The sequence below is a fragment of the Moschus berezovskii genome, chromosome 18, assembly GCF_049115385.1.
Source record: "Moschus berezovskii isolate FMDL1 chromosome 18, NW_MosBer_1.0, whole genome shotgun sequence".
NCBI lineage: Eukaryota > Metazoa > Chordata > Mammalia > Artiodactyla > Moschidae > Moschus > Moschus berezovskii.
In genome coordinates, this window is record NC_142477.1 from 54,364,910 (window position 1) to 54,387,595 (window position 22,686).

The following is a 22,686-nucleotide window of genomic DNA, read 5'->3' on the forward strand; positions in this document are numbered from 1 at the left end:
AGAACAACATAGAAAGTCTAGAAACCTGCCTGTCACCAGCATGGAAAGTAGAAGCCCACACATAAACTGGCTTGTAAGCAATGGAATGAGTTATGTCTAAAAGGCAAGTCTTAGATTGAGAAGATTGAACCCCGGAAAAAGAGGAAAGGGAAAGTAGAAGTACTCCAAGACCTGTGAGCTTTCCTGGTGAATTATTTTCCTTCTGATGTGGTTTTCCTGCTAGGCAAATTCCGCCTTTTCCAATTTCCAAGTAAAAAGGGGTGCTATCAAAAATAGACTCTTAAAGCCCAGAAATAAACCCACACACTTTCAGTCAGTTAATCCATGACAAAGGAGGAAAGAATATACATTGGAGAAAAGACAGTCTTTTCAATAAGTGGTGCTGGGAAAACTGGACAGGTACATGTAAAATAGTGAAATTGGAACTTTCTCTAACACCATATACAAAAAACAAACAAACAAAAAAACCCTCAAAGTGAATTAAAGATCTGACTGTAAGACCAGCCAGATACTATAAAATTTCTAGCAGAAAATATAGGCAGAACACTCTTTGCATAAATCGCAGCAATAATTTTTTGGGTCTGTCTCCTAAAGTAAAGGAAATAAGAGCAAAAATTAAACAAATGGGACCTAATTAAACTTAAAAGCTTTTGCACAGCAAAGGAAACCATCAACAAAGTGAAGACAACCTACTGAATGGGAGAAAATATTTGAAAAGGACATGACTGATGAGGGACTCGTATCCAACATATATAAACATGTACAACAGTTCATACAATTTCAGGAGTCTCAGGATGCAATGAAAAACAAAAGGAAGGCCAACGGAGAGGAACTAAAGTGTGTGCATCTTCAAGCAGTGACAATAACAAGAGCAGCAGTGTTAACTCCCCGGACAGAATAATTGGTCCAGAATGCAGCTTAAACCAGATCATTGTTGAACCCAGCATGAGTACCCCTCAGTCCTTATATGAGATGTACGCACTATGCCAAGATCATTACTCCCACATCAACCAGATGTTGAGGGAGGCACGCTTCAACAGCCTGTCACAGTGAGGACAATCTGCAACATGATGAACTAGGAGCTCCTTATTCCAGCCTAAAATTTGTCTGTAAAAGCAATTGCACACATACACCCACAAAAGAGAAGATATTCAGTATCATTAATCATCAGAGAAATCCAGACTAGAACCACAGTGAGGTATCACTTCACACCCATCACAATGGCCATCATCAAAAAGCACACAAGTAACAAATGTTGCCGAGGATGTAGAGCAAAGGGAACCCTCCTACACTGTTGGTGGGAATGTAAATTGGTGCAGCCACTGAGGAAAACAATATGGAAGTTTCTCAAAAAACTAAAAACAGAGCCATATGATCCAGGAATCCCACTGAGGTAATATCCAAATGTAACAAAAACACTAATTCAAAAAGATACATGTACTGAAATATTCATAGCAGCATTATTTACAATTCCAAAGACCTGAAAACAACCTAAGTGTCCATCAACAAATGAACGGATAAAAAGATGTGGTGCATATATTCAATGGAATACTACTCAGCCACAAAAAGGAATGCAATTTTGCCATTTGTCGCAACATGGATGGACTTGGAGGGCATTAGGCTAAATGAAATAAGTCAGACAGAGGAAGACAAATAGTGTATGATATCATTTATATGTGGGATCTAAAACACACAACAAACTAGTGAATATAATGAAAAAGAAGCAGACTCGGATACTGAGAGCAAACTAGTGGTTACCAGTGTGAGGGAGGAGAGACAGGGGAGTCAGAGATACAAGTTATTATATATATGATAGGCTCAAGGAGGTATCATACAACATGGGGAATATTGCCAATATTTTGTAATAACTGTGTGTTAGTTGCTCAGTCACGTCCGACTCTTTGTGACCCCATGAATGGTAGCCTGTCAGGCTCCTCTGTTCATGGAATTCTCCAGGCAAGACTATTGGAGTGGGTAGCCATTCCTTTCTCCAACAGATCTTCTCGACTCAGGGTTTGAACACAGGTCTCCTGCATTGCAGGCAGATTCTTTACTGTCTGAGACACCATGAAAATTAACCTTTAAAATTGTATAAAAATTAAAAAATAATTTTTAAAAAGGAGTACTATGAATTCATTATAGAGGGGAAGATAACTTGACAGATAGATGGTCTCTTGACCAGGGAAGACCAGTTGTCCCTGTGACCTTATGGAGATCATTTGTAAGAATCACTAGCATTTGCTAAATGATTACTCTGGACCAGGCCTGGTTCCAAGTGCTTTGTATGTACTATGCCATTAAATCTTTATAACCATGCTCTGAAGATTGTTATAACCATCTTTATAACAACCCTATAACCGCTTCTAGCAGTTGCTGAGTGATTACTATGGGCAGCAGTGGTTGCAGGAGCATTGCATGTACTCATCAACTCAGTCTCTATAAACAGTCCTTTGTGTTAGCACTATCTTAATCTACAAGTAGGAAAGTGAAGTATGGCGATTTTAAGCCGCTAGGTCATGCAGTAAGCAGCAGCAGCAGCCATGCCCATTACCAATTTACAGAAAAATAGAATTTGGGTAATAAAGTCTAACTGTTTTTATTTTTCCTTTGTGCTTAGTCTGTTTTCACTTGATCACAGTGGGCCTCGCACAGAGGCCTCATACTGGTACTTGGCACTTCAGACCAGAGTTCCTCCTCCTGCCCCTGAGCACAACTCAATTCAAGATGGCAGCAGTGGGCCCTGTGCAGAGACACTGCTCCTGGCACTGTGATCTGGAGTCTGAGCCAAGCAGCTGTATGAGTCCCCTGTGAGAGCTCCATCCCCTCCCTGCTGCTGAGATCCCTATAAAGTAGCCCTGCCTATGGCCTGTGGGGAGAACATGTCCTCCAGAGCAGGGATCCCCAACCTCTGGAATCTAATGCCTGATGATCTGAGGTGGAGCTGATGAATGATAATAGAAATAAAGTGCACAATAAATGTAATGCACTTGAATCATCCCCAAACTGTCCCCTGTCTCCTGTTGGTGGAAAAACTGTCTTCTGTGACATTGGTCCCTGGTGCCAAAAATGTTGGGACTGTTGCTCTAGAGCCTGAGCTTGCACCTCTCCATTCTTTGATCAAAGAATAAAATTCTCCTTTACTTCTGAACTAAAGTTAGTCTCATTCCGTTGGTTCCAATGGCATTGGAGACTGATATAAGAGTGGCAGCACTGGGATTTGAACTGTTTGGTTTGACCCCAGTGGCTCTTACAGTTCACTATACTGCACCATGACTAACCCTTCTGTGTCTGCTTTCACACAGAATTATACATTCATTGAGTTTCTTTCAGTTCTATGAGTGACTACTATTCTAAGACAAAACACTTCCAGGATCCATTCTTAAACTGGTTTTGGCGGTGACCACCTGGAAGTAGACACCTCTAAGCCCACCTCTAGGCCTCTCGATAGTGGTCAAGTTGAGTCAGCCGACTTGCTGCCAAACTCTAGGACATCATTTTTGAATAGCACTAAGTAAGAAGGACAAAAATATCAATTCAGATGAATTTCAGATATACATTTCATGATTCTTAAAAAAGAAGGCTCTTTGTTCCCCAAAGTTGTTTGGGGAGTTGTTTTTTTAAAAAACAAACACCAGATTGTGTTCTGATTTACTGTTGTGAACTAGAGAACAGAGAAATGATCTCAGGGTCACCCACAGTCAAAGCTTAAGAAGTCAAGGTTAAAATAAGTAATTTCCTCTTTATCAACTGCTGTCTGTGACCTTGATTATAGGATCAGGGTTTACTGAACTATGTCTTGAAGAAATGTTAATCTGTTTTTGCACAGAATAAACATGTTGAATAGGAAAATGATAAAGAACCTGACTTCAAAAGTTTCTGTGGTGCAAGCCAAGCCCTGACCTTGCAAATTCCCAATTCTTATCACAACAGTTCCACAGCTCATATTCTAGGGTAATCCTCCCATTTTAGCCTCCTCCTTTCCCTAGGAGGCTGGTGTCTTTCTTTGCTCTAAGGGCAGATTGCCATGGATCCACTCTTACCATGGAGGAGGTCAACCTGTCACTAATCTGAACCCAGTATGCAGAACTCATTTGAAATGAAAGCCCAGCCCTGGGGAAACTTGAGTAGATTTAGCCACCATCACCTTTATTTTCCTTCATACTAAGAGTCATGAAGGGGTTGATGGGGTGTGTTATAAGAATGCAGAGAGTATAACTTCATGGCGAATAAGAGTGTGAAGAGAGCTTGAGGGTCAGAAACCAGAGTTAAAATTGCAGCTTTATCTTTGTCCTATGTGGCCTTGGATAAGTCATGTAACCTCAGGTGGACTAGAAATTGAATCTCTCTCAAGGGCTGTGTTGAGGATCAAGCAAGATGATAGGCATGAAAGTTTCACACAGTGTCTTGATGAATAAATGGGAGCTGCTTAATAAGCCAGAGTTATTGTTCTTCTTCTGATGATCACTGCTGGTTAATAAGCTTGTCCTGATCTCTGTTTCCCTATAGGAGCTATTCTCCATCCCCACATGGAAGATGAATTGCTAGGGTCCATACTGGCAGCTGAGAAGCTGGGAACAGGCTGGGGCCAAGAGAACCTCTAAAGAACAGAGCCTGGTGTTAGTTAAGAGAATACAACACTTTGTATACTGAATTCTTTTTTGTATTGCTGGAATATTTTGAAGAAGATGACGCTAGATTTACACATAGAAAGAAACTTGAGTATTTAAAGAACTCCGTAAGAACCAGTTGATATCTAATAGTGCAACACCGGTAACCTCAAATTACCTTCTAAAAGAATTTAAATAATATTGTGATAACCTGAAATGACTACATCACCCGTGAGGTGTTCTGTCTGCAGATGCATAATCTAATCTAGCTGTGAGGAAGTGTTGACAAACCCACAAGAAGGAACTTGGTATTAAAACAGAGAGAGAGACCGTAAGTCAAAAATGTCAGTGTCATAAAAGACAAGGTCTATAGCAGTATTATAGACTGGATCTGGCACTGGGTTGGGGCTGGGAGGGGGGCATGCTGTAAAAGACATTATTGGAGCAATAGACAAAATTGGAATGCAGGCAGATGAGACAAAAGAGCATACACTCATGTATACACACAAATTCTCATATACATACATACATATAGAGAAAGAGGCAGAGAGAGAGAGTCAGAAAGAGAGAGACAGAAAGACTGAGAGATGTAGAGACAGAGAAAGAGCTAACAATAAAGTTAATGGGGTAAAATGTTAATAGTAGGTGAATCTGGTTAAAAGATATACAGTTTTCTTTATACCATTCTTACAATGTTTAAGTTTAAAACTGTTTTCAAACAAAAGGTTAGAAAAGCATCAGAATGTTATTAAATATTACATGTGTATATTTTAAAATTCTGAGGCTACTTTTAGAAATGGAAATATTTCCCATGTAGGCTGGAACATTGTCTCTTTATTTCCTCCCCCAATGAACCCAATAAAATAAGAGCGGCCTCTTCAACAAGCAACTGATATTTAAAGTTTTTACATAGAGAAACCAAACTTGAGGGCCCTTCCTAAGCACACGAACCTATGTATTAGGCTTGTGTGTGCTTAGTCGTTCAGTCCTGTCCGACTCTTTGCAACCCCAAGGACTGTAGCCCACCAGGCTCCTCTGTCCACGAAGATTCTCCAGACAGGAATACTGGAGTGGGTTGCCATGCTCTCTTTCAGGGACATATTAGGCTGATAAGTATGGTTGGATGTGGTCTTTGTACAAGACAGGATCGAGTCCACACCCAGTTTTTACACCAGTCTTGGGTCTTAGTGTATCTAGACCCTTACCTTCTCACCTTATCCCATATTTGGGGATGAGTGAAATGTTCATTATTCTGCTGCTGCTGCTGCTGCTGCTAAGTCACTTCAGTCGTGTCCGACTCTGTGCGGCCCCATAGATGGCAGCCCACCAGGCTCTCCCGTCCCTGGGATTCTCCAGGCAAGAACACTGGAATGGGTTGCCATTTCCTTCTCCAATGCATGAAAGTGAAAAGTGAAAGTGAAGTCGCTCAGTCGTGTCCGACTCTTAGCGACCCCATGGACTGCAGCCTACCAGGCTCCTCCATCCATGGGATTTTCCAGCCAAGAGTACTGGAGTGGGTTGCCATTGCCTTCTCCTCATTATTCTACTAGTTTTGTAATAAAACTAGTTACAACTTTAGTGGTTTTTCCTTCAATCTGCTTTAAAATATCCTTGCATCCAAATGGTTACCTCAATGGGAAAATCCACAGATATCAGTTCCTCAACACAGCTGTAACTAACAAAAGGTGAAGTTAATGAAAAGAGATGAACGAACGTTATGAATAACATAATGAATGTTAATGAACAGTAGGAAAAGCTCAGTGTGGTGACCCAGCTGACTTCCAGACAAGGGGCTAAGTTGAGGGTTTGCCTTCTGAAGCTGATCTAGCCAAGCTGTGGGACACAATATCAGGGTTGATTCAGGAGATCTGGCTCACCAGGTGGGCCTTCCTTCCCTTTGCATACCAGTCCCAGATTTTCCTTCTTGCGATGCATACTCAGGCCAGAGGCCCTATTCTGGGGGACTGCGCAGCTGTCCTGTGGTAGAGAATGCTGACAATGACACAACTCCCCTAACCCACTGAATCACTTTCGGTTTCCTGGCTCTCTAAGGCTATGAATAGTAGTTGTTTGGATAAGATCAGTCAGGGGCTTCCCTCCAGCTGGGATTCCTTGGTGGCTCAGCTGGTAAAGAATCTGCCTGTAGTGTGGGAGACCTGGGTTTTATCCCTGGGTTAGGAAAATCCTCTGGAGAAGGGAATGGCTACCCACTCCAGTATTCTGGCCTGGAGAAGTCCATGGACTGTATAGTCCACGGGGTCGCAAAGGGTCGGACACAACTGAGCGACTTTCATTTTCCCTCTAGCTAGGTACAGCAGAGGAGCCAGGAGTGGACTGATGTGTCACATCATTTCCCAGGAGTTGGTGGGTGGGAAAGAGGTTCCTGTGTGCTGCAGAGAGGCTGCACAAAGGAGGCAGAGGAGGGAGGAGGGCAGGCCTCTGTTACTATGTTTTCCTGGGTTAGGTCTTGAATGGGCAAGAAGATTGGAAAAAGGATTCTTCTTCCATCTCTTCTTCCCTAGGCTCCTCTTTCTTGACCAAGAGAGGGAGAAGGTTGAGTATTTTCCCAAAGATGACAGATAATCTCCTTTTAAAACTCTGGAATGGTTATTTGCCATCAGATCTTCCTTTGTCTGGACAATCAGTCTGAAAATCTATATCAAAATTCACCTCAGTGTTCCTGGTTTCATCTCCTTCAATGTCTGTGCTGAGCCCAAATTGTCCCCTCTCTCTGCAATCTCCTCTGACTGCCTTTTCTCTACTCCCTCCCCAAGTCCCTGGGAAAATTTGTTTATTCTTCCTTTGGAGGCATCTGATTGTCACAGCAGAATTTTAACTTTTGCGTTTCCAGCAAAGTGCATTATCTAGGCACTCTAAGTTCATTTTGTTTAGAGTTCCCATTTTGGATGAAAAGTTGTAAATTAAAACCAGACATCTGTACGTGGGAGCATTAAATTCCATAATACAATGGGATAATAGCTTGATTGTAAAAACATAGGCTTCATTAATTTTAATTTTTGTTAATGTCTTATTTCTTCTTTAAAATATATGGTTGATCAAGGAAGAGTACTGTAGTAGAAAGAAGATGGGTTTTGAAGTCATGCAAGTTTAGGTTTGGATCTCAGTTTTGCCATTTTATCTCATACACTTTCCACCCCATCTCCCAAACGCCAAACTTCCTTCTAGCTTAAATAGGAATGGATTTTATCGAAAACCCAGTGAGGAGGCTGCATACATCTGAGAAGGAACTTGAAATCTGACCTCTTTTCATGCCATAAAGCAGGCTGATTGGTGGCCCTAAAGGTATCTCCATCTCTCAGTCCCTGGGACCTGTGAATATTACCTTAGAAGGCAAAAGGGGATATGACCTCACATGTTGAAAGCCTGAGTTCAGGATCTTGAGAGTAGATGTTTATCCTGGCATATCTGGGTGGGCTCTAAGTGAAATCACATGTGTTGTCATAAGAGCCAGGCAGAGAGAGCTCTGAGACTCACACACAGAGGAAAAGGCCATGTGAAGACCAGAGGCAGACTGCAGTGATGAAGCCACAAATGGTTAGAAGCTGGAAGGGGCAGGGAAGAATTCTTCCCTGGAGCCTCCAGAAGGAGCACACTGCCTGCTGACATCTTGATTTCATACTTCTGGCCTCCAGGACTGGGTGAGATCACATGTCAGGTGTTTGGATCCACCCAGTTTGTGGTAATTTGTTACAGCAGCTCTAGGACATGGACGCTCTGCACTAATCTGGGCTGGAGGTCTGAGCTCCTCCTCACATTCTCTCAGCAACCCTACCAGAGAGAGACCTGTGAGGGTTGGCCACTGCCCCGACAGGCCCCTGTGAACACCGTGCTCAAACGTTTCTCATAGAGCCAGGAAGGGCTGGGCTGGGCTGGGTGAGGCCCTTGGGAGCACCCTTCTCAGTTCTATTTTCTCTCGGAGCCCTGGGTTCCTCCTCATGCAAACGTCTTCAGTTACATAACTGAAGTCTCAGCTTCAGTAGGAGACTCTGTGTTCTGTAGTAAATTATTTTACTACAGGTCCTTCCCTGCGTGTGGGCTCTGAGAAGGAAGACAGCCAGGAGTGCGTTGGACCAGAGAGATGTTGCCATGGTGAGAGCAGGAAGCACAAATCCAGAGTAGAGAGCTGTGAAGACCCCGGCATCCTCCTCACAGCTTCACAGAGAAAGCCAGAGACGTGGCCTGAGCCCCCTTGGCCAGACAGATAACACAATCTTTGAGCCTCCCAGTCACCCTGTGAATGTAGAACACTACCCAAATTTTACAGACCAGAAGATCATCAGTGTGTCCAAGTTCACGCAACTGGGATGAGGATTGAGACTGGACTAGAGCAAATGTCCATCTGTCCCCAAGACCCTAGCATCAGTTCAGTTCAGCCGCTCAGTCGTGACTGACTCTTTGCGACCCCATGAATCACAGCACGCCAGGCCTCCCTGTCCATCACCAACTCCCGGAGCTCACTCAAACTCATGTCCATTGAGTCGGTAATGCCATCCAGCCATCTCATTCTCTGTCGTCCCCTTCTCCTCCTGCCCTAGCATAGGGTTGTCTTATTTACCTCTACTAATGAGAAAAATAGAAAAATGCAGTTGGAAGGACTCCAAATCTACCTGATTTTGATTTGAGCTCTGAAGGTCATTGTGCATGTGTGCGTGCTAAGTCGCTCCAGTCATGTCCAACTCTTTATGACCCTATGGACTGTAACCTGCAAGTCTCCTTTGTCCATGGGATTCTCCAGGCAGGAATGTTGAAGTAGGTTGCCATTTCCTTCTCCAGGGGATCTTCCCCAGTGAGCGATCAAACCCAGGTCTCTTACATCTCCTGCGTTGGCGGTCGGGTTCTTTACCATGAGAGCCAACTGGAAAGCCCAAAGGTCATTATGCATTAGTATTTTCCAAGTGCTTATTGCTGACCATTCTCTGGGCAACCATAGACCAAAGCTACCTGAGCCCAACCCCCACCTCAAAGTAGCTATTAAGACCAGAGATTGCCCAGGAAAAGAAACCTCTTAGTCTGTTGTCTGGATAGCAAACACCTGGGTCTCAATCCCCTCTGTTAATAATTGTTCAGGTGCTCAGTTGTGTCCTGGAGAAGCAAATGGAAACCCACTCCAGTATTCTTGACTGGAGAATTTTATGGACAAAGGAGCCTGGAGGGCAACAGTCCACGGGGTCTCAAAGAGTTGGACATGACTGAGCAACTATCACTTACTCGCTTAGTCGTGTCCAACTCTTTGCAACCCTATAGACTGTCGCCTGCCAGGCTCCTCTGTCCATGGGACTCTCCAGGTGACAATACTGGAGTGGGTTGCCATTTTCTCCTCCAGGGATCTTCCTCACCCAGGGATTGAACCCGTGTCTCCTGTGTCTCCAACACTGCAGGGGGAATCTTTACCAATGAGCCACTGGGGAAGCCCCCTATTACTAATTAGCTGTGTGCTATTCTCATAAGCGGGTCCACATTTTAACCTCTCTGTGCTTCACTTTTCCTATCTGAGAAGTTAAGAGGATAGATGGAATGAGTGCTTCTCCATATTTGTTGTACATTAGAACTTCCTGGGGGGCTTTGTCAGGCCATGTCCCTCACCAGTTAAATTGGAATATCCAGTGATGGCATCCAGGCATAAGCATTTTCAAAAATTGTGTAGGTAATTTTTATATGTGACCAAGTTTTTCTTTTTTTTTTCAATGTTACATTTCATTTAGATAGATCTGTAATTTTGTAGTGATGAGAAAAGAAAGTCAGGTCTTTAATAATCATTATAAAAAATAATAAAAAGCTTACAAACAGCAGTGCAATATTTCCTCCCCAGCTCCTTGCCCCATTGATGATTAACAGCTGGAAGAAGATGCAATGACTCAAAATCAAAAATAAAAACAAAATAAAAAATCAAGCCAACCCCAGGAACTACCCACACTGTCAATAAGTTTCTATATGTAATTCAAACAAGCAGTCAAATGTCAACCACTTGTGGAGAACACCATGATTTCCTTGGTTTTTGATATGTTTTCCTTTTGAAGGTAAAATAAAACAGGACACAAAGGTGTACATAAATGCCAGTTCCATAAAGGCACTGTTGTTGCAGCAGTCTTACACGACTTCTGAGATCTTACCAATGTAATGTCTTTTGTCCACATCTGCATGTAAAGCCAGTGGCCACTAGGGTTTTGATTCCCCAGATATTAGGAATTCCAGGAAAATCCTCTGCTAAAGTACTAACCACCCTCAACTTTTCAAGTGAAAGTCACCATGATTTGCCCAACAATACAATATTTAGAATCTATGCAATTGTCTAAATCTGTTATGACCGTTCATGTTTTTAAGAAGGTGGAAGGATGAACATGATAAAAGAACTATTCAGCTATCATTCAGTTAACTGTAAGTCTGCGGGTTGCTCTAAATGGTACCCTGAAGTTCTAAAAAAAAAAAAAAAAAATTCAATCTAGTCAACTGGTCTTAACTAAATCCTCATTTGTCCTGAAGACTGCTAAATTTAAGCCAGAGATAGAGAGGTGAGTTCAGGGTTTAATAACTATAAATATTAATTATGACATTAATAATAATAATAACAAAAATAGCCACAGTTTGAAAGTACTTAATGCATATCACCTGGAGAAGGAAATGGCAACCCACTCCAGTACGCTTGCCTGGAAAATCCCGTGTACAGAGGAGCCTAGCAGGCTACAGTCCATGGGGTTGCAAAGAGTCAGACATGAATGAGCAACTTCAATATTTTCCTAATGCTCATCAGGCAAAGTGACAGATGCTTTTTATACATTATTTTAGATTCTTGCAACAACCTTGCTAGGTAAGCATCATTTCTTCTATTTTACTGCCGTGGCAATTAAGGCCCAGAGAGGTCAGGTAATTTGCTAAGGTCACACAGTAGGAAGTAGTTGTTCTACAATTCCAGCTGATTCTGCCCATGCTATTTCCACCATACCACAACACCTCTGGAGAGAAATGATTGAGAAATAAAGATGGAAGTCACAGGGAAAGAGTTAGCTTACAAGGGGGAGAATCAGGCCTACGGTGGAGAAATAGTTGTGAGTTGCTCACATGAAAGGTGCTGTAAGAAAATAAATATCATAAATTAATATTTTAACTGTGTTTTGGGCTTGGTTTTGTTAGGAGCCACAACACTGGAATAGATGAATTCATTATGAAGGGTTAGTTCTTCATACTCAGTTCTAGCTTCCTCAAATTAGTCTTAATAAATAAACCTATTGTGTTCCTGTTTGGATTACATAATTCAATAATGTCATTTTTTAGCCAGTTTGAGGTCTTTGGATTTCAGCGTATTTTCACTCTTGCTGATTGCCATCAGTAGTACAAACAAAGGAAAGGATGCAGTGGGCACAGCTGCAACAATCACTTTGTCTACAGTATTCATATCCACATACTGAGTGAATCGGCACATTCTGAAGATACACACAAACATACGCATAAGGTAATTACTCAGAAATCTAAATGTAAATCTGTAACTTGACAAAGCACTGAACTAAAATAATTCACCCATGAAACCAGATGTAGCTTGAAGAATAGGTAGTAAACACATTATGGCCTAGAGTAGGAAAAGGGGGGAAAAAAGAATTTTCTTAATGAGTCTTTCATGGACCAACCATTTTCTCAGTATAGCCAAAACAATTAAATAACCAAAGGATCTTAGCATTTTGAGAAATACTCAGACGTTAGTGAAAGTGGTTTAGGTATCAAATATTTTTTAAAAATCTTCTAAAAATATTTATTACACTTAGAGAATGGAAATTTCCTATACTTACAAAGGTGCATGATTACACATTGGTATTTATATATATATATACAAACTTCATATGCAGAATGTACCATGCATAGACTGCATGGCTGAATATATGTCTTTTTTTAAATAAGAATAGGTGAATTTCACAGTAATTTTTTTCATGTGGAAAATTACCTCCACATTGGAAATTGGGAATCAGAAAGATATATCCTTTCACTGCAAATAATAACATAGTGAAAAGTCATTACACAGTCTCAGAGGAGATAATGCATCAGCAGCAAGATAAATCTGGGCAACATCTATTCCTGGAGGGAATCAAGAGATATTTACAAAACTATAGCAATGCGATATTGGGTTAGTAGATTGAAATATATCTATGATTTTTTCTTTTTATGTTACTTATTATAATGTATGTATTTTTAAAGATCTGAACAAAAAGCTAATGAGAATAAAGATGGTACTATCTGAAATAACTGATGTGCTTGAAACCCAATTTTTAAAATTTGTAGGTAGGAGCACTTTAACAAGACTAACAGACCATAAGCTTGTTTTTCCCTTTCAAATGCTTATCAAATGAGAAGTGAACATTTAGAACAGGTTTGTTTCCTATGTGAAATCCTCTTTCCACATCACGCACACGCGCGCACACACACACACACACACACACTCTCTCTCTCTCTCTCTCCCTGTAAACTGCAAATCCCTACACTGAACTAAAGATGCAAAGAACCAAAGGATGAGTTAAAGCAGCGTTTTTACCTTTTTGTTGATCAAACACAGATGGAGTACTGAAATCCATGGTTGCCTGTCTCATCACCTACCATCAGAATGGCAAAAAGGATCCAGGTCTCTAGAGAGGAGAAAACACCGTCTCACACGTTACAGTCAACACAACAGTCAGATACAGCAGCCCCTGCCAAGCCCTCTGTTTGAGAAATCAGTGTGCATTAGAGCTGCAGGTCATTGTCAAGGCAAATAATGAAAATAGGTAAATGTTATTCCTCTAATACCTGACAGGAAAAAGACTTACTTCTTATGGTCTCACTCGTCAGCTATCCCCGTGTGTAAGTTATTATATACTCTCCAGCCCCCAACAAAGAGAGAGAGAAAAAAAGCTCAAACCCTGAAAAATCCTGTTCATGGAGGGCCACCTGCCTTGGATCTGGGCCAGGAAAATGCTGGAGGTCACGGAGATTCAGCAGCTGGTGTGTTGCTTTAAACCAAAAGAAATCTCAATGGGTGAGTGAGGATTCACAGGGCCAAACAGAGCATGTGCAGAGCTGCCAATGCAGTCTGGATTCGGCTGTGTTGTTGGGGGAGTGAGAACTGCATTTGGGTCATGTGAGCAGAGTGCCATCTCAATGGAATAGCACGTAAATATTGTAGCAGGAGGCTGCTGCCCATGTGCTGTATGGAGTCGTTACAGGCTTTCCCCACTCATCTCTATTCTCCCTTCAACTCTGTTCTCCAAATGACAGGGAGGATGGGGGAAGGAAGTGGCGTTCGAAAGGTTGCATTTCAGGGCTCAGATATCCATAACGATAAAATTAAAACAGTGTGCAATTGCAAGGAAGGGTGTTTAGAGCAGTATTATACGTAGTGGAGAAAAAATACTCAAAATCACCTTAATGTGTATCATTTGAGGAGCAGCTTGAATAAATGGTAGCAAATTCGTCCTCTAGATTTAAAACTCTGAAGTAAATCTATATGAATTTATTTGGTAGGATGATTCTATTAACAAATGGAAAAACTTATATATTTCATTTGTTTACATTTTTATTAAACCAGCAACCACCTACTGTATATATAAATATGTTTATGTATGTTCATAGGAACAGAGGAAGGTGTATGAAGATATACTGTTAATATTGGTTCCCTCAGAGACTTCTCTGGTAGCTTAGGTGGTAAAGAATCCACCTGCAATGTAGGAGACCCTGGTTCAATTCCTGGATCAGGAAGATCCCCTTGGAGAAGGGATAGGCTACCCACTGCAGTATTCTTGGGCTTCCCTGGTGGCTCAGCTGGTAAAGAATCTGCCTGCAACGTGGGAGACCTGGGTTCGATCCCTTGGGTGGGAAGATCTCCCGGAGAAGGCAACGGCTATTAACTCCAGTATTCTGGCCTGGAGAATTCCACGGACTATATAGTCCATAGGGTCACAAAGAGTCAGACATGACTGAGTGAATTTCACTTTCAGGGGATTGCAATTGCAGTAGGAGATTTCTAACTTGTTCTTTTTCTACCTCTGTATTTTTAGACTTATCATAATAAGCCTATTATTTTATATTTGTTATTAAAAATCTGATATAATAAATTCAAAACAAACAAAGCTCTACATTCAAGACAATCAGATATTTGGATAAGTCCAACAGTCACATAGAAGATACTCTCGTAAATGCTGTTGATAATGATAATAATTTAAAAAAATTAATTAGTGTGTGACTATAAAAATAAAAGCAGAAACCAACAATTTTCTTCAATATCCAAACTTTTTTCTTATCTCTTGCCTCTTACATTTTCCCCATCAACATACTCTCTGGCCTCAGTTCCCTGTGACAATACTATCACTAACTCACCTTCCTCGTATCAGCCTGCCCCCCACAAATGCCCTGTGTTCATTTTACTTAAAATGCAGGCAAAACCTACTTCTTATAAACCATTACCCAAAATGTGCTCCATAGACGCATTTCTTAAATTTCCCAGTGCTGTGGGTCTTTTTTTTTTTTTTTAGCATTAAATGTGAAAGTCGGACTTTGGGGACTGAAGAGTGAATTGGTGAAGACATTTTGGCATAAGCTAGTGGATATTCTGCTAAGGAGAGATGGCCTAAACTCACCCAGCTGACTGAGGGAAAAGGAGTTGTGGCTACTCGGTCCCAAACACTAGCAAGATTAAGGACTTAGATTAACTTCCTTTTAATTCATTTGTTCATGAACTCATCAACGGCTATGGAAAGATTACTACGCTCCAGTTATTTTGACAGGCACTGATGATGCAGCTGTAAGCAGGATAGGAAAGGTCTCCAGGCTCGATGAACTTCACTTTGGGTTTAGCTTCTGCTTCTGGCTGCATTGCAGGAATAGGGATTGGATGGACTCTCCAGTTCAAAGAATTAGAAAACTAAGCAAAATATTTGAAATGATATTATTCAGACAGCATGCAATGCAGACGAGAGATCCCTGGGAGAAGAGAAGTGAACTGAGTCTGATGAGTCTCGCTGGCCGCTTGGGGAGAATTTTCAGGCACAGGGAGGGTGCGGTGGGTTCAACGGTACCCCCACCACAAAAATGCATTTGCTTCCTAATTTTCATAACCTGTGAATGTGACCTTATTTGAAAAAGGAGTCTTTGCCTATGTAATCAAGCTAAGGAGCTCAAGGTGAACTCATCTTAGATCATTTGTGTGAGCTAAGTCACTTCAGTTGTGTCCAACTCTTTGTGACCCTATAGATTGTAGCCTGCCAGGCTCCTCTGTCCACGAGATTCTTCAGGCAAGAATACTGGAGTGGGTTGCCAAGTCTTCCTCCAGAGAATCTTCCCGACCCTGGGATTGAACCCTTGTCTCTTACATCTCCTGCATTGGCAGGTGGGTTCTTTACTGGAACTCCTAGATTATCTGAGTGTGCCCTAAATTCAATGACAGTTGTCCTTAGAAGAGACAAACATAATGAAGTCATGTGACCAGCGATTGCAATGATGCAGCCACAGGCCAAGAAGGTACAGTTGAAGCCACGAGAAGCTGAAAGAGGCAGGAATAGATTGCCCCCTAGAGACTTCAGAGATAGTATGGTGCTGTTGACATCTTGATTTTGAACTGCTGGTCTCTAGACCTGTGAGAAAATACATTTCTATATTCTCAGCCACCAAGTTTGTGCCAGTTTGTTACAGCAGCTTCAAGAAACTAACACAGAAGAGGGCTTCCCAAAATGGGTGCGAGTCTCTATAATGGGATATTTCTGTGCCCATTGATATCATTGCCAAAACCAAATGAAAATACAGACAATTCCATGTTTGTAAAAGGGCTGTTTGGGGCTCATTTGGAAGAAAAGTGTCAGAGTAGAAAGGACACGAGTTTGTTTTTTGTTAGCTGTGTGATTTGTACAAATTATGTAACTTTTTGAGCCTGTCTTAATCTGTGGTGTGGGTACCCCACCCCCAGCTTCCTGTGAGAGTTCTTATTGCTTAGTCCACTTCTCAGGCTGCAAACATAGAGATGACTTTTTTTTTCTGTACAACCAGAGCCAAGTGTAAGATAACATTTGGTTGTTTTTTTTCAAGTGTGTTTTGAATAAGGCCATTATTCAGACATAGTCACACACTTTTCACAGATGTCGGGTGCCTGTGATTCACTAACCCTTATCTGTAACGTAGGAGGGAAGAGAGGAGGTCTGTGTGATTGTGCAAAGTCTGGCTTTGTGCTCCCTCTCCAGATCATCCCTCACTGTCCTCCCTCTGTTCTCACATCCGGCCACACTGGCCTCCTTTCCGTTCCTGGGTCATGCCATGCCCTTTCCCAAACTCCCAAAATTTTGCTATTTTTCCCCTTCACTTGGAATGCTTTTTCCCCAGTTCAAATGTCACTGTTACATCGAGGCTTTCTCTGACCACCTTTTCTAAAATAGTCTTTCATTCCTTCACCCCATTTGTCACTTCCTTCTTTAGCTTAACAATGATGAATACCCTCACCAGGAAGACAGGCCTTTGCCCATGTACAATATCTCTCTAGTTCAGCACTTCTCTGACTACCTATGGTAAAGGTTGCTGTTGTTCAGGAGCTAAGTCATGTCCAACTTTGCTATCCCATGGACAGCAGCACGCCAGGCTCCCTTCACTATCTTCCAGAGTTTGCTCAAACTCATGCCCAGTGAGTCAGAGATGCTATCTAACCATCTTATCCTCTGTTGCCCCCTTCTCCTTTTGCCTTCAATCTTTCCCAGCATCAGGGTCTTTTCAAATGAGTTGGCTCTTTGCATTAGGTGGCCAAAGGAGCTTCAGCTTGAGCATCAGTCCTTCCAATGAATATTCAGGGTTAATTTACTTTAGGATTGACTGTTTGATCTCCTTGCAGTCCAATGGACTTTTTTTGGTTAGAACTCTTCACTATGACCCGTCAGTCTTGGGTGGTCCTGCATAGCATGGTTTATAGCTTCACTGAGTTACTCAAGCCACTTCACCCTGATAAGGCTGTGACCTATGAAGGGGTGTGGTAAAGAACCAGGTTTTTAAATTTTCAAAGCATGGTGAAACTGATGCATTAATAATATATGATTGAAAAATGATTTAAAAAGAAAAAATGATTTATAGAAGGCAAGCCCCAATCTTTATTATTAGATTCAACAGGCATAAAGTTATATCAATAAATGTAATCCAAACAAGGAATAATAAAAGAATTTTTTAAATGGTCACATTGTTCACTGAAAGTACATTTAGTCATTAATATGCTGTGCCATCCAATATGGTAGTCACTAACTGCATATGACATTTTAAGTTTAATAAAAATTAAATGAAATTAAAAAAAATCATTTCCTCAATCACAGCAGCCACTGTGATTAAATTTTGTCATAATTAAAAATGTTTGTTCTTTAAGAGACGTAGGTGAGAAAATGAAAAGACAAAAAAAAGACAGTAAGAAAATATTTATAAAACATATCTAATAAAGGATTTGTGTCCAGAATATGGGCTTAGCCACTCCAGTACTATTGCCTAGAAAATCCCATGGATGGAGGAGCCTGGTGGGATGCAGTCCGTGGGGTCGCTAAGGGTCGGACACGACTGAGCGACTTCACTTTCACTTTTCACTTTCACACATTGGAGAAGGAAATGGCAACCCACTCCAGTGTTCTTGCCTGGAGAATCCCAGGGACGGGGGAGCCTGGTGGGCTTCCGTCTATGGGGTCACACAGAGTCGGACACGACTGAAGTGACGCAGCAGCAGCAGCAGTGCCTCAGTGAGTAAAGAATCCGCCTGCATGCAGGAGACTTGGGTTCAATCCCTGGGTCAGGAAGATTCCTTGGAGAATGGAATGGCAACCCACTCTAGTATTCTTGCCTGGAGAATCCCATGGACAGAGGAGCCTGGCGGGCTACACTCCATGCGGTTGCAAAGAGTCAGACAAGATTGAACGACTAACACTTCACTTCACTTCATCCAGAATACACAAAGAATTCTCAAAACTTAGTAATAAAAAACCATAATTTAAAAAAACACAAAGATTTGAACAAAGATGTCACCAAAGAAAATATAAATGGCAAGTAAGTATATGAAAACATAATCAGCCGTATTGCTTATTCAGTTCAGTTCAGTTCAATTCAGTTGCTCAGTCGACTCAATAGATGTGAGTTTGAGCAAGCTCCAGGAGATGGTGAAGGATAGGGAAGCCTGGCTTGCCACAGTCCATGTGGGTCTCAAAGCGTCGGACAGGACTGAGTGACTGAACAACAAGATTAGTAATCTACACCAGTCCAAGTTCAATGCATGAAACAGGGCACTCAAAGCAGGTGCACTGGAACAACCCTGAGGGATGGGATGGGGAGGGAGGTGAGAAGGGGGTTCAGGATGGGGGACACATGTAATACCCATGGCTGATTCATGTCAGTGTATGGAAAAAACCACTACAATATTATAAAGTAATTCAGTTCAGTTCAGTTCAGTTGCTCAGTCGTATCCAACTCTGCAACCCCATGAATCACAGCACGCCAGGCCTCCCTGTCCATCACCAACTCCCGGAGTTCACCCAAACTCATGTCCATCGAGTCGGTGATGCCATCCAGCCATCTCATCCTCTGTCTTCCCCTTCTCCTCCTGCCTCCAATCCCTCCCAGAATCAGGATCTTTTCCAATGAGTCAACTCTTCACATGAGGTGGTCAAAGTATTGGAGTTTCAGCTTCAACATCAGTCCTTCCAATGAACACTCAGGACTGATCTCCTTTAGGATGGACTGGTTGGATCTCCTTGCAGTCCAAGGGACTCTCAAGAGTCTTCTCCAACACCACAGTTCAAAAGCATCAATTCTTTGGCGATCAGCTTTCTTCACACATCCATACATGACCACAGGAAAAACCATAGCCTTGACTAGACGGACCTTTGTTGGCAAAGTAATGTCTCTGCTTTTGAATATGTTATCTAGGTTGGTCATAACTTTCCTTCCAAGGAGCAAGCGTCTTTTAATTTCATGACTGCAGTCAGCATCCACAGTGATTTTGGAGCCCCAAAAAATAAAGTTTGACACCTTTTCCACTGTTTCCCCATCTATTTCCCATGAGGTGATGGGACCAGATGCCATGATCTTTGTTTTCTGAATGTTGAGCTTCAAGCCAACCTTTTCACTCTCCTCTTTCACTTTCATCAAGAGGCTTTTGAGTTCCTCTTCACTTTCTGCCATAAGGGTAGTGTCATCTGCATATCTGAGGTTATTGATATTTCTCCCAGCAATCTTGATTCCAGCTTATGCTTCGTCCAGCCCAGCGTTCCTCATGATGTACTCTGCATATAAGTTAAATAAGCAGGGTGACAATATACAACCTTGACGTACTCCTTTTCCTATTTGGAACCAGTCTGTTGTTCCATGTCCAGTTCTAACTGTTGCTTCCTGACCTGCATACAGGTTTCTCAAGAGGCAGGTCAGGTGGTCTGGTATTCCCATCTCTTTCAGAATGTTCCACAGTTTATTGTGATCCACACAGTCAAAGGCTTTGGCATAGTCAGTGAAGCAGAAATAGATGTTTTTCTGGAACTCTCTTGCTTTCTCCATGTCCCAGCGGATGTTGGCAATTTGATCTCTGGTGCCTCTGCCTTTTCTAAAACCTGCTTGAACATCTGGAAGTTCATGGTTCACGTATTGCTGAAGCCTGGCTTGGAGAATTTTGAGCATGACTTTACTAGCGTGTGAGATGAGTGCAATTGCTCCTTCAGTTCAGTTCAGTTCAGTCGCTCAGTCGTGTCCAACTCTCCACGACCCCATGAATCACAGCACGCCAGGCCTCCCTGTCCATCACCAACTCCCGGAGTTCACTCAAACTGATGTCCACAGAGTCGGTGATGCCATCCAGCCATCTCATTCTCTGTCGTCCCCTTCTCCTCCCGCCCCCAACCTTTCCCAGCATCAGAGTCTTTTCCAGTGAGTCAACTCATCTCATGAGGTGGCCAAAGTATTGCAGTTTCAGCTTTAGCATCAGTTCCTCCAATGAACATCCAGGATTGATCTCCTTTAGAATGGACTGGTTGGATCTCCTTGCAGTATAAGGGACTCTCAAGAGTCTTCTCCAACACCACAGTTCAAAAGCATCGATTCTTTGGCGATCAACTTTCTTCACAGTCCAACTCTCACATCCATACATGACCACGGGAAAAACCATAGCCTTGACTAGACGGACCTTGGTTGGCAAAGTAATGTCTCTGCTTTTTAATATACTATCCAGGTTGGTCATAACTTTCCTTCCAAGGAGCAAGCGTCTTTTAATTTCATGGCTGTAACCAGCATCTGCAGTGATTCAGTTCAGTTCAGTTCAGTTCAGTTCAGTCGCTCAGTCGTGTCCGACTCTCCGCGACCCCATGAATCACAGCACGCCAGGCCTCCCTGTCCATCACCAACTCCCGGAGTACACTCAAACTCATGTCCACAGAGTCGGTGATGCCATCCAGCCATCTCATTCTCCGTCGTCCCCTTCTCCTCCCGCCCCCAACCTTTCCCGGCATCAGAGTCTTTTCCAGTGAGTCAATTCGTCGCATGAGGTGGCCAAAGTATTGGAGTTTCAGCTTTAGCATCAGTCCCTCCAATGAACATCCAGGATTGATCTGCTTCAGAATGGACTGGTTGGATCTCCTTGCAGTATAAGGGACTCTCTAGGAAAGGCTAAATCAAAATCACAATGAAATCCTACTAGACTTACTGGAATGTCTTTGAAAAGCTAAAAACATACTGTTTGCTGGTGTGGATGCTAGAACTGTGACACATTGCTGATGGGAATGCAAAATAACCCAGCCATTTTAGAAAACAGTTTGACAGTTTCTTAAAAAGTAAACACAAATATGGCCCAGAAATTCAAGTCCCTGGCACTTACTTAACAAAAATGAAAACATATGTTTTCACAAATACCTATATGTGAATGTTTATAGCACTTTATTTTCACCCCAAACTGGAAACAACTCAAACATTCAACAACCAGCAAATGAATGAACAAGCTGTGGTACACCTATATCCTGGAATACTACTCAGCAATGAAAAGGAATTAAGTCCTTATACATGCAAAGAATGAGTGAATCTTAAATGCACTTGACTGTGTGAATGAAGCCTGATTCAAAACACTATATTCTGCATATCTTCACTTATAAGGAATCCTTGTAAAAGATACAGAGAAAATAGAAATCAGAGGAGTGCTTTCCATATGGGAGGGGAAAAAGTACAAAGGGACCAGAAAGAACTTTTGCAGTGATAGAAATACTCTCTATCTTAATTATAGTGATGGTTATACACTCTCTATTCACTTGACAAACTCAGAGAAATAAACATTTCAGTAGAGTGAATATTGCTAAACCATATCTCAACAAACCTCAAAGAATAAGCAATATAAAACACATTTCTGCAATTTAAATAATAATGTTATCCTAAAATATTTTAAACACACTTGTAAAAATTCAAATGAATGAAAACATCAAGTTTTTAAAATTAAATTTATTTATTTTAATTGGAGGCTAATTACTTTACAACATTGTATTGGTTTTGCCATACATTGACATGAATCCACTCCAGGTGTACATGTATTCCCCATCTTGAACCCCCCTCCCAGCTCCCTCCCCATCCCATCCCTCTGGGTCATCCCAGTGCATCAGCCCCGAGCATCCTGTATCATGCACCGAACCTGGACTGGCGATTCATTTCACATATGATAATATACATGTTTCAATGCCATTCTCCCAAATCATCCCACCCTCGCCCTCTCCCAGAGTCCAAAAGACTGTTATATACATCTGTATCTCTTTTGCTGTCTTGTATACAGGGTTATCGTTACCATCATTCTAAATTCCATATATATGTGTTAGTATACTGTTTTGGTATTTTTCTTTCTGGCTTACTTCACTCTGTATAATAAGCTCCAGTTTCATCTACCTCATTAGAACTGATTCAAATGTATTCTTTTAAATTGCTGAGTAATATTCCATTGTGTATATGCACCACAGCTTTCTTATCCATTCGTCTGCAGATGGACATCTAGGTTGCTTCCATGTCCTGGCTATTATAAACAGTGCTGCGATGAACATTGGGGTACATGTGTCTCTTTCAATTCTGGTTTCCTCAGTGTGTA

The 22,686-nt window shown here is 41.8% G+C and overlaps 1 protein-coding gene across 1 annotated transcript in view; it reads right to left on the minus strand.

The window, feature by feature from the left end:
* The window catches only part of ANKRD55 (ankyrin repeat domain 55), a 107,559-nt gene extending 94,323 nt beyond the window's left edge, over positions 1-13,236 (minus strand). Inside the window, exon 1 of the mRNA XM_055422033.2 lies at positions 13,144-13,236. Coding sequence (XP_055278008.2) covers positions 13,144-13,198 — 55 coding nt within the window. The 5' untranslated portion in view covers positions 13,199-13,236. The remainder of the gene's footprint in view (positions 1-13,143) is intronic.
* Positions 13,237-22,686: the final 9,450 nt, after the last annotated feature.